General features: G+C 44.2%; 1 protein-coding gene across 5 annotated transcripts in view; it reads left to right on the top strand.

Moving 5' to 3' along the window:
* LOC103746136 (core histone macro-H2A.1) overlaps positions 1–12,991 on the top strand; it is a 66,254-nt gene that overhangs the window by 40,104 nt on the left and 13,159 nt on the right. Inside the window, exons 5-6 of one of the 5 annotated variants that reach the window (XR_001872821.2) lie at positions 420–530; positions 9,129–9,215. Coding sequence is in view for 4 of the 5 variants with exons in the window: in XM_008848283.2 (XP_008846505.1) it covers positions 420–530; positions 7,315–7,414 (211 nt within the window). In the remaining variant the exon portion in view is untranslated. Of the gene's footprint in view, positions 1–419; positions 531–7,314; positions 7,415–9,128; positions 9,220–12,991 lie in introns of all 5 variants that reach the window. The other 4 variants (XM_008848357.2, XM_008848402.2, XM_008848283.2 and 1 more) reach the window with 4 other exon arrangements.

Genomic DNA, 12,991 nt, shown 5'->3' with positions numbered 1-12,991 from the left:
CTCAAACAAATGGCAGTCCTCCTGCCTCAGCTGAGTGCTAGGATTACCAGTATGCACCTCCAACATTGACCTTGAGTCATATACAGATATCTAGAAAGGAAAGGCACCTAAAGACCTTTCGTGAAGTGATTTTGGCTTGGTCTGAATTTATGAAGTGGTTCTGTTCCAAATTATTATAAAGTAAGGTTTTACTTTAAGCTTTTTTAAGATAATAAAATGATAAAAATACAATGAAATGTTTTTCATAAAACTGTTGACCCTCAGAATAAGTTATGTGTCCAGTAGGATATGTCAGTGGTTTCATTTCCTTTGTCCTCTAAAGTGGTCTGGGTGAAGCCTGTGGCTGCCTCCCTACTAGAAAAGCCATAGTTGTGGCTCCTGCCAGGCAGTCCATGTTCTGACTCTTCTGTTTGTACAAGAAGAAGCAGGGAGAAGTCAGCAAGGCAGCCAGCGCAGACAGCACAACTGAGGGCACACCTGCGGATGGCTTTACTGTCCTCTCCACCAAGAGCCTCTTCCTCGGCCAGAAGGTAGGTAGACACAGCTCAGTCTGCTCCAGGGCCCTGGGACAGAGGACACAGGCCACCTCTCCTGCAAGGCTGAGATTCTTTGGGTAGACACAGCAACAGGGGACTTTGGAAGTAGTTATAGGGAGGTTCAGATGCTGAGAGGACCACAAAGCTGGGACAGGTAGGAAGGGGAGATAGTATGAAGACAGTAAGAGGTTCTCATTGGGGGGTTGGGACCCTTCGGCTCAGCCTAGGGAAGGAGCTGCTTTTGTGGGTTAGGCTGGTCACCAGGTAGCATAGATCATATATAGAGAAAGATCTAGCAGGCAGTGTCCTGGGGGGCGGGCACCAAAGATAGAGCCCTTGATCTGATCACCAGGCTGGGTTGTTCTCAGACAAACTAATGGGTTCACCAGGGGTTTCTTCACTGAACCACCAGACGACTCCTCAAGCCAACTCTTTGTTTTAACAACGGGCGATGTATTTTTCAGCCGCCTCAGTGATGCTACTTTGCCAGGATGCCATGGTTTTGGAAAAGTTAATTCACTTTTATTGAAAATAAAAATGATGCAAAGGCTTTTAAGACCTGAAAGCGAGAGTTAATTAAAAGAGGGGTGGGAGACTTTATTTTTTTAATCCTATGCTAAGAAAATTAAAGGGCTGAATTTGACCTTGCACATAAATTTGTTTAGAGGTGGCAACAACTTGGTTTAGAAGCTGCATCATTTTTAGATCCTCACTGTCAGTTTTCTTTCACATCACAGTGGCAGTTCTCTTGCTCACGTCATTCCAAGTTCTCCTTCAGCCTTTCCCTCTTCCTGTCACTAATTGCACTCAGTCTCTCTTGATGCAATTCCTGTGGTGACTCTGTGTTCCGGAATCTAACCATTGCTGTTTACGTTTTTATAACCATTATCTATATTTTGTGTGCATTTTTCAAAAGAAAAAGAAAGCAGTTCTAGTTGTCATCTTAAGGTCTGAGGCTTTGAAAGTTTTTGTGTAATTTCTTTTTTAATTTCAACTCCACAGTGAAGGCAAACACCTGGGTCTATTTTCACACCTCTTAACATGTCCTTGGGGTCATATATTGAAAGTTAATGTGACCTGCCATCCAAATTGCTTCAGTTGGAGCTAATGCGTGAAACCATCTGCTATTGAGGACTAACTGCAGTATATTCTAGTTCCCTAATGACATGATTAGCCAGAACGGGGACTGTTAAGCAGGTAGCCTCTGGAGCTACAGTTTAGCCTCTGGAGCCACCTTGTTCCTTACCCACCCTGCTTTTGGACACCTCTACCCTAGCCTCTCTCCCCTTCTGCTGCCACCCCAGAGCCAGCCTTAGTGTAATAACACTAAGTGTAATAATAGTGTAATAACACTGAGCTGTGTAAATGGCCATGTGCCAGTGAAGATGCCCTTCTGCTGTTGCTTAAGATGGAGTCAGGTCCACATCTGGACTGTTACCTAAAGCCCTGATGAAGGCTGCAGATACCTTGCTCACTCCTGCAGAGCTGGACATATCAATGCCCTGAAGCTCTCCTCCCTTTGGAGTCCTCATGGTCTCAGGACACAGGATGGGTATAAAATCTGTACATCTGCTCAATACTGACTCAGTTTCCCTCAGGTCTTGCAGAGGGCCCAAGAGGCCATAGAAAAGTATTGATGCTTCCTAATAATGTACAGATGTGTTGTCTGATGAGGAGACTGAAGTCAGTGAGCTGAACAGTGAAGCTAATCCTCTCTGAGATCGGAACTTTTGGTGAGGACTTTCTGTGGTAAGGACTTTTCCAGAGGCTAAACGCTGGAGCCCAGTGTAAAGTGGTCAGCCCAACAGTTCACCCAGTTTTGTGTCCCATTTCACATACTTCAGCCCCTTGGCTACCATTAAACTGTCCTTCCTGTTAAATGTACACACAACACTATGTATTAGGACTTGTGCTCCCTGGAAGAGGTCCCCAGAATCACTGTAGACACTTAGCTTCCCAGTGTGGCTTCACAGAATAAAAACAGCATCTCAAGTCACCAGTGTGAGAAACTAGGGTGCCATTGTCCTTTCAAGAACCCTCTTCTCTGTAGCTTGAGTCTAGAACACTAGCCTGAAGCAGCACTTCCCAGCCCTTGATTGGCTGTCAGGTAACAAGCATGGCATGTGGTGCTGAGGGATAGGATCCTAAAACAGACACATACAGTGTTAACACAAAGCACACTTAAAATATTACTACACGCATTAATTTTGATTTTGATTTTAGGAAGTGTTTCTAAAAGGGTACTTTGAATGATGACTGTTGTACCCCATGTTCTATGAACCTTATTTTTCCATCTGTGACAGTGAAGCTAATGCTTGAATATAGCAAGTGAAGAAAGGTGATATTGTGCTTACTAGCTCTGTAAGGGGTAGTTGCTAAGCTACTCACAGGAGGAAATGGCCCAGGGCTTAGGAGCCAGAGCTCTAATTGTTGATGTTAATGATGTATTTCACAGCCTAAAGTCTCAGAGTAATCACTCTTATTACTCTATGATTTCAGTATTCACACACGTTGAATTGTTTCAAAAAAGAAAACTGCTGTGAGTCTTGAATCCCTGAAATGTTTTTGCTTCAAGGTTCAACTGAGATTTGCAGCCTTTCTTGAGACCTTTTAAAACGAATGGTTTTATTTCTTAAAAAAAAAACAAAAAAACAAACCACTTCCAATGTGTACATCTATAAGTTCGTGTCAGTGGTAGTGATTATGGTTTCTTGATGGAAGAAGTATTTGAAGCATTTGGCGGGGCAGGCTGGAAAACATGTGATCGAGTCCCCTCCCAAATGATTAGAAGCATGTCAACAGCTCTGGAGGCCCAAGTCTCCCTCTGGCCCATGCCCCTTCTCCTGGGGCTGGGAAGTCATAAGCGGAGAGAGAGCTGTCCTTCACACCACTCAGATTGTTGTCAGGTTTCTGAAGAACAGGAAATGACAGAGCCCTGAAGCATGGCTCTGCTCTGGCCTTTGGCAATACCTGAGTGTTCTTGTCTTTTTGGGGCACTATCTAGCCAGAAGCTCAGCAGATTGTACCACCAGGTCTAAGGCCTCTAGAAAAATTCAGGCTAGAGACAGCACAGCATAGGGACAGCATAGCACAGATGCAAAGACGGGAGTGGCTTGAAATGGTTCCCCAGGAAAGCATAGTTCTCATAAGTCTAGAACGGGTTCTGTGGAGGACACCTCCCTTTCCATCCCCCTTAGCAAAGAAGGGGACTTTGAGGACAGTAAAAGAATTATACTGTGTGTGAGTAGCACAGGAAAATTAAACCAACCAAGGCTTCTTTCTTTGTCATCATGAATAATACCAAAATTTGACAATTATTAGAATCTTTTATCACATTCATGTCCTAAAATGGAATTTCTATTCAGAATATATATATATCTTATATATATAAAAGATTATGCTATCTCCTAGAGCCAACAAGGTCAAGGTAGTAGACCAGGCTAATTACTGCTACTTTGTCCTTAGTGATGGACTGCCTCCCACCCAGGTAAGTCCATGTTGGCTCCAAGCTGCTGAAATCCAGACCTGGCAAGAGCCCAGTTTCTGAGCTCTGGAAGTTCCTTTAGCCCTACTTTAAGGGAGAAGGGATGTTTATTTCATCTCAAGAGTTACTTCTGAGGATGTTTGATGTTCTTTGTTAAATGATATATAACCACTTTAGGAGAGGCCTAACCACTATAGCAGAGGTCAAGAGATGGGCCACAGCAGAGCCTCTTAAGATTAAGATAATCAGACCCTGGTGGGAGAAAGGAGCTTGAAATTTTCTGGGCTAAGTTCTTTTCTTCCCATTCTACAGCCAAAGGCACATACTTGTCTTCTCTTATTGACAGGATCCATGGTCACTTTCTCCAATGAACAATAGAGTTCGTAGCTGGTTCAAAGACCCCATGTTGTGGCATAAAACTAAAGTTTACAGTCTTTCCTGCTGATAATCAGGACAAAGATGTAATCACCTTACTCAAACACTGAAGCCATTAATGGTCTTTCTCCTTACTGGAAAATCAAAGTGTTGGAAATTTTCATAGTTTTCTGGCAGTCTGATTTGTGGCTTACAAGTTCCCCTCCTCTGCCATGTGTTTTGTGTGGCCACATTCCCTCTGGCTGAGAGGAGACCTCTCCCTGGTACCTGTCTTGACTTGACCATGTCTGTTCAGGGTGGCCAGCTGGCCTTGTAGGGTCCTTTCGGGTCTCATTCACACATGGCCCATTTGCACCGTCCCATGGGTTTTTCTCTCTTGTCTAGGATCTTTTTTTCTGTTGAGGTCATCTTACTTATGACCTGTGGCCACTGATTCATCCCGCCCAAGTCAATTCATTTTTCTTTCCAAAGAATCTGAACAAATTTGCCTTCTCTCTCCATCATCCTTCTACCTTTTGTAGTCCAGAGGATTTTTAGAGTTTTCCTATTTGTGAATATTTTATAGCAGAAGAATGCCACGTTTATTGGAGCCAATGCCACATTGTGAACACTGGTGCTGTACCCTAGTGCACAGCAGAACATAGGTAGATGACTCCAACACTAGCTTCATGTTCAGATGTGGGTGAAAGAGACAGACAGCCTCTGTTGCCTGGCAATTCCCAGTGCTAAGCAATAAACACACTTAGGTACAGTGGTCTTTACTCCTAAAAGTGATCTACCTGTGACCAAAGGGATGGCGTTGAGGCCAGAAAGGGCTAGGAATTATCCAAGGAGCTGAGTTCTGTTTGCAGCTGCTTGCTGCCTTCAGCAAACCCAGGACACTTCAGTTGCCCCCAAATAACCCATTCTTCTGAAAACAAGAGGGTTGCTTCCCCCAGAACAGCCAGAGGATGGCCACTTGGAGGGCTTCCTGGCTAATGGAATCAGAGCCCATGAAAACAATTGCTTGTCTAATTAATATAATCCCAGATATATCTTTACAATTAGGAAAAAAGTTTTGAGGATCGAACCCACGTGAGTCTTCTCAACTGTGCCACACCAGCAAAAGATTCCTTTCCTTTTTTCTCCTTTTCCCACCATCCCTCCACCACCAACCTCTTGCCTTTTCATACAGTATGAGGATTTTTTTTTTCCTCGTGGGGGCAATGAAGTGTTGGCTTAGTTCATTTTTATAAATAGCATTTGCTTGGAGTAAATGCCTAGCCTACCCTTCTCCCAATAGGAGGACAGCAGTTAGGGCCACACTGTGCTGTCTTCTGTGCCTCTGTGTACTAGGACCCTGGCTACTGAGAGCCTCACTGTGTGAGAGCCCAAAGGACTACTTGATTCCCAATGGACTTCTGGGAATACGAGTGGCCCCCAAATCACCATATTGTGCCAAGTACGAGAAAATCCAAGTGGAGAAAATTCGTCTTCTGTCTTTGAGGCTATCTTTGGTTATGTGACCTCATTTATTTGTAACAATTGTGCTGGGGGTGGTGACATACTACTTCTATTCCAGCACACAGGAGGCAGAGGCAGGTGCATCTCTGAGATTGAGGCCAGCCTGGTCTATATAATGAGTTCCAGGACAGATGAGGCCATAGGGAGATTCTGTTTGCAAAAAAAATAATTTTTGATTTCTTCCAAAGAATGACTTTTTTTTAGACTTTTTGAAAATCTAGCAGCTTCTAAGGACCTGATATTTGAGTTTATATTTTTAAAAAATAGTTTGTCAGATGTTTGTTTTTTGTTTATGACAAAATGTTTGGGCCTAGAAATTCAGAAACTTGGAGCTCAGTTGACAGGAGACATCCTGCCTAGGTCTGCTCACAGCCCCTCCTCATAGTGAGTCTAGGGACAAGGGCTTCAGTACTGCCTCCCACAGGCTTCAGCCATTCTCTTAGCCTGAATCTTCGTGAGTCTATGAGCTGCTTAAGGCACTTTACTGCAGCAGTTACCAACTGATGTCACTGAAAAATGAGCAACTTGATTACAGTACAGAGAATGTAGTATGCAAGCTCACCTAAGCACCTGTACCTAAAGGAAAGGAGGGAAAGGATAGGGCCAGCATGGCAGTGTTAGGCCTCTCTGAATCCAGTACCCACTCTTCTTTTAGTGACCAAAGGTTGCCATGGCAACAGAGCAACAGTCAGGAGAATAGTCAGTGGCTCTTCAGAAAGACCCAGTTAGTTGGGCAGACACAGAATTCAAGGCATTTGCCAGCTACCTATTGGGCCGCCTCAAAGCAACCTGACCAGTGAGGTGAAATTTATTAAACAAACAAACAAAAGCATAATCTTGCTGGAGAACTGCTGGGTTTCTTCCTGGGTGTCCCCAGAATTTCAGCATGTTCCTAAGCAACAGACTATTCTTGCTCCTTGCTACTTCTTCAGCAAGCTGGGAGCAGGGAGGGAGGGACAGCCAGCAGTCACAGGGGCGAGGATAGCCTTAAAGACCCATAAACACTTGCAAGACAGCAGTTTCTAAGGGTATACACAGCTGGGTACTGCCTTAGTGCCCAAGGACAAGAGCAGTACCCTGCACTCATAATGAACACCCTGATTCTGGGTCCTGACAGTCACTTTACTCTGGCCCCCAGGTCAAAAATTCCTCTAAAGAAAAGTCCCGTTCCCCCCCCCCCCAAGCCAGCGTGGCTTGTGCTTCCTGCAGGTTCTAAATGTTCCACCTAGCTTGCTTCCTTTCAGCACCCCATGGCACTGGAGTCTTCTGTTTGAAGTGGATTCACATTAGCCAGCATCCCTGTTTCTCTCTGCCCGGTACACTGTGAGCCTCCACTCCCTCACCCATGTCCAGGGCCCACTTCTCTGCAACTTGCCGGCTCTCCTGTTATTTCCCACCTCGTGCTTTTCTTTTCAGCTGAACCTTATTCACAGTGAAATCAGTAATTTAGCCGGCTTTGAGGTGGAGGCCATAATCAATCCTACCAATGCTGACATTGACCTTAAAGATGACCTAGGTAATTGGGGATGGGGTTTGGCACCACCAGCTGTCAGATGAGAATTTATGGAACCCAGAATTTAGGCTTCATTTGCCTAGACTTTAGCATGGTCAAAGCAAATGCGTAATCCATGATTGACATTTGAATGTAGACCTTAAAATTTCATTCACTGTAGGCTACTCCAAATGGAGACAGTCTCTTAGATTTCACTGAGTGTGATTGGCTGCTTCCCATTGATTGCAAATATATTGCCATCTAAATTCTCTTCCATAATGATCAAACTGACTGCTGGTTTCTTGGGAGGGATTTTAAAATGTGTTTTTTGTTCTTTTTCTTTCCTTTTTTTTTAAGCTGAAAAATCTCAGGTAACTACCAAATGATAGTTTCTCCATTTAAGCCTTGGTTAGGAATGACACTCAACATGTACAAAGGAAAGCAAGCTATATTGCATACCATGGAGCTCTTCACCCACAAGCAGATTGCTGTGCTCCAAGTTTACCACCTTATGTCACTTCTTCAGCCATTCTACAGTGAGACCAGGATATGATTGAGCACAGCCTTCATGAACTATTTGGCTGAAGGATATTAAACTAAAGGACGGAATCTTCCTGAGTTTGTTCCTATGGAGGAAACTGCCTCAGGGCCATGGTGCCCTCCCCGCCCCTGCTGGGGAAGGCAGGAAGTTCAAAGTAATCTGAGAGAGCTTCCTCTCAGGTGACCCACCTCTGTGGTTTCATCTTTTCATGAAAGGAACTGTGAGCTCAAGGTATGATAAAAGCTCTTGTCCTCCGAGGTACAGCCTTGCCAGGGCATACAGGCTTGTCCACATGCTTGCAGAGGCAGTGTCATCCTGAACACTGACCACAGTATATTCTATGAGCCTTCAGCTCCAGCTTCAGCTGCTTTTGTCAGATGGCAGGTGTCCTGATGTCCTTACTGGATTTCTGTCCTTACTGGTTTCTTGTCACAGAACTGGCTTGACCCAAACAGACTGGGCTCAATAGTGGGCTGAAAACATGGGGACTGGGGCTCAAAGCTGCCCTGCTGGAATTTGTTTCCTGCTTTACACAGATGCCTTCTTTAAAACAAAGGGCAGAAACTATAAATGGTAATGATTCTATTCAAAGTATATTGAAAAGTATATTTGAAAGATTTCCTAGGAAAAGAGACAAGCCTGGAAAAATAATTCCATCGTTAAGGGAAAAACTTGCAATACACATAGTTGTACTAGTACTATTTTCTTCTTTTCTCAAGCTGTCATTTGAAGGGAAGCTAAATGGCAAATGCCAGAGTCAAAATCAGCCTGCAAGTTGACTGCTACAGACTAAATGGAGAAACTCATTGTTTTGGTTGGCCTGATGGTCCACATTTTTTTTTAAAGCAGATGCCATGTTTTTGTAGACTCCTCAGTGGGGTGCCAGTTTTAGAGGCTTTTGAAACGGGGCATTTGTTTTGTTTCTTTTAACCTTTGGAAATGATCTCATATGTGTGTTTCTCTTTTTTTGGACTTGTCATTCAAATGTTTAATTTAAACATGTCACATTTGATATTCCTCCTCCTCCTGTCCTCACTCCCATCCACATGTGCGCACACTGCGTGGACTGATTGCCCCCTGGGCTCATATGTTGGAATCGACCAGGTAGGCCAGCCCTGCCATTGGGGCATTAGTAAATGTGCCTGTGCGTGGGTCTCGGTCCAACACAGTTGATCTACATTTGTTTACCTATTATAGTTGCAAGTTGTTCAGGCTGACATTGCCTCGATCGACAGTGATGCTGTCGTTCACCCGACAAACACTGACTTCTACATCGGTGGTGAAGTAGGTAATGCCTAGCTGGGTGCTGCCGAGTGTGTGTGTGCATGGTCAGTCGGCCGCGCAGACAGCTTGATCCTTTGACAGCTACGCAGGCTGCATTCATTTCACACTTCCAGCCGTCCCGACCTTCCTGGGGCCTTCTGTCCCTGTGTTGTGAACTGGAGAAGTACAGCTAGCTGTCAGCCAGGTGCATCATGCAGCTCCCCAGTGGGCACTTCTGGTTTGGAAACTGGCCCAGCAGTAGCATTTCTTCCTCTGCTTCATGAAGCACAGCTTTGTTGGAGACTGGGTTCCCAGAGATTTCAGTTACAGGCAGGATAGGGCCATCCTCTGAAGAACAGACATGCACATACTCTGATGCACAAAGCTCTAGAGGCCCACCTGCCCAATTTCTCCACATCAGAAGACACTCATTCCTGTAAATGGTCTCAGCTTAGACACACAGAGGGCATCCTTTCTAAATGTGTTCCCGCATGCAGAACACTCAGACTAGCAGTACATATTGATGAGATAGATGCTCTTAGCTCTTGAGAAACACTGCCCTAGACCCAGAAGGCACTTGAGTCTCTCCTGGCACCCCCTGTGGGTTTACCATCAATGTGCTGAGTAGCTCAGTATAACTGAGGTGAGAGTACTTGGGATGCTGAGTCTGGGGTTACAGATTCACAGTGTGGAGTCAGTAACCTGCTCTCATACTAAGAGGAGTTATGTCATAAGGAGGCGTTTAAGCAGAAAAGAAGAAACATGAATCTTAGGAACTTGAATCCTAACTTCACTGTCTACTGATTATGGGACCTAGCAAAGTCACTTAACTCCTCCATCCCTTGGTTTCTGTGCCTGATACTAAGAATTATGTGAATGTAGGCAAAGCACCTAGTATGGTGTTTACTGTTGACTGCATTGTCATGTGCACATATGATTTGCAAAGATGGGCTGAGCCCGAGCAGTGTTCTGAGTGTGGTTTCATAGACAGTTCCCAGAGAGAACAGTGATATTCCTAATAAGCACCAAATCTTACCATCTTGAAGAATGAGTTGATGGAAGCTTCCCTGGGTCCTGGACCACCTAGCTTGGCTCAGTGTCACTAGCAGAGCCTGCCATCCCAATCACCTCAGACATTGCAATTTGAGCTAATGACTCTCCTGAGCATTTTGGAATTCGGACATAGATAGATAGAAAGACAAGCTGGATGGAAAGTCAGGAGTTGCCAAGTGTGTCAGGTCAAAATGGATTCAGGCTGTAGACAGTTAAACTCCCCTCCTAAGACAGGTGGCTTAAAAGAAAGATGCTTCCTTTCTTAACACAATAAAACCTTAGTGGGAAGGAAGTGCTTACAGAAGAATAAATACATGACCAGCACAGGGATTGCCCTTTTTTTTTTTTTTTTTTTTAAGTTGGTAAAAAAGAAGCATTGAAATTTGGCATCTTATTTGAGTTAAAGTGAAGAGCACTTTAGACTAAGGATTAAGCAACTTAGTACATGTAGCTAACATGTGGTAGATACCTGTAATTTTAAGCTGAGAATGATTAAGGCTTGGCTTATCCTGCCATCTAGGCTATTGAATGACATGGAAATTATGAAACTCCCTGGGCAAAAGTATGTCACCAAGCCCAGAGAAAGGAGAGAGCTGGCCGACTTGCTGGGTACCATGGAAGGCTCATGTTCAGCAGGACTAGCCATAGCAAAAGAATTGGAAGCTTTAGGACACGGTTACAACAAGCTAGAGAGTAACACTGAGAATAAAGCTCCCACCTATCCTATCCTTCAGAGCCCAGTTCTCCCCAGTCTGGGACTGGTCTTGCTGTATAATGACAGTGGTGACACTTCCACTGATGTACACAGGCAGGCATTGTTATCTTCTGTGGCACATATGCTACCTGGGTCTGAGCACTTGACTGAGATCATTACATATCACCTACTAATGCTATAACAGCTAGAAAAACCTCAGAAGAGGGACTATGCCAGGCCGGAACCCAGTCTTCCAAAGCCCACCTCTGTGCTTTCTCTGCCGAGAGATCCAGTCCAAACTAGTACTGACCTCAGGTATTTTGAGCAATTCCAAAACAATGAAAAACCAGATTTATGCATGTCCTCGATTGGTTCCAGCTCCCACTTTGATGTGAGAGAAGGGAAAAGAGGAAGCTAGGAAGTAGTCACTCCACTTGTCATTTTCGGTGTGAATTCCTGAGTCCTGAGACTGCTGGAAGAAGGAATTCGAGTGCAGGAATGCTTAGCCCCAGTGATTAACTTTTACCCATCGAAAGTTCTTTCTAACAGTGAAATAGACCACAGGCTGAGCCTGACATTTGTCCAAGCCTAAATTTTGCTTAGGCTGTTTTGAACACTGATACTTATGCCTGCTTTCTAAGCATGAAATAATGTTCTGTTCTCATGGGAGTAACACATGTTTATGCTTGGGGGCAAATAAGCCAATTGCTTTATGATTAACCCTGAAGTTAAGCCTAAAAAGCAAGAGTCTTACATTAAGAGTGTTGACAATATGGTTGAAAATGGGCCTGTTTCTTGTTAAAAAGTACACGTGTGTCTACATGAACATGTGCATACATATGTGTGTGTAGGAGTCAAGTCCTGACTGGGTTGATTGCCTGCGACCTAGGGTTCAGTTTTTAAGTTTGAGAAACCCATTAAGTGTATTTTAACTTGCAATTTCACTTCTAATTAAAGCAATATTTAATTATAAGTAAAAATTTTAAAGTAAACACTCTTCCTAAGATAAAACACCTTTAGTTATAAAGCAGCTCATTTTCTTAGGATGTTTTACATCTTAGAAGGGAATCAGTAGTCTTCATAGGTGAAGTACTGATTTTATTTTCCAAATTTCCCAGTCCTCACAGAAGAGTCAATGTGATAGAGAACAAGGGCCTTAATCAGCCTGCAGCATATTTGTCCCCTCCTCAGACTCCCAAGGATTAGGGAAAGACTAGACCAAGGAACCAGTTGATTTGGATGCCACACTTCTTTTTCTTAGCTGCATAGATATCTCAAATGAACCTATATTGGGGCTCACATCTGAGCCGTATCCGCTTCCTAGTGGGCCTACCCCTAGACACATGGCTCATTTACTTGCCACTCTGGTACTGAAGTTTGCTGCAAACATGCAGCTGCAGGAGCAGTAGCAACAACAGCAGCAGGAAGAGTCTCTGGATGTGACATTGTGACACCTGCCATATGAAACTCATGCTGCTTGTTAGGGAGGTAAAGGTACAAGGGCAGTCTGAACTACAGGACCCCACCACAAGAATCCACAGTTTGCATCTCTCCAAAGCCCACCCTCTCCTAACTGGGGCCCTTGTGGGCAGTGGGCTGTGTCCCTTCCAGTCACTCCCTTAGACTTTCTGCAGTGACAGTGAAGGTTTAGTCCCTTCCATTAGCCCTGGTTCTGTCTTATCTGTGGCAACACCCAAAGTATTGGCTTTTGCTTCCAAATGCTTCCTGGGTTAACTCACCTCTGCAGAATACACATACACATGAGGCAGGTTTGCTAAGACAATTAAGATCTAATCTGGGCTGGTGCGTTCTGATACATCTTGACCAACCCAGATAAACTTAGAATTTTCCAAGACAAATGGTGAATCTTAAGAGGAGTATTTCATCCTCTTGTGAGGAAAAAGTACTTTAAAATGTGCAAAACTGAGGAACCAGAGCTTAAGGAAGAATTAGACTCTATTCTGGCCAAACTTGAAAGGCTGTTGTCACCAGCCTAGATGGTTGCTTCCTAGCCCACATGAGCTGCTTAACTCAAAGTTCTCAAGGTTCT

This window comes from Nannospalax galili, unplaced genomic scaffold (assembly GCF_000622305.1).
Source record: "Nannospalax galili isolate Female #2095 unplaced genomic scaffold, S.galili_v1.0 scaffold1830, whole genome shotgun sequence".
Taxonomy (NCBI): Eukaryota; Metazoa; Chordata; class Mammalia; order Rodentia; family Spalacidae; genus Nannospalax; species Nannospalax galili.
Note: the sequence above shows the minus strand (reverse complement) of the source record. Positions and strands in the feature narration are given on the sequence as shown.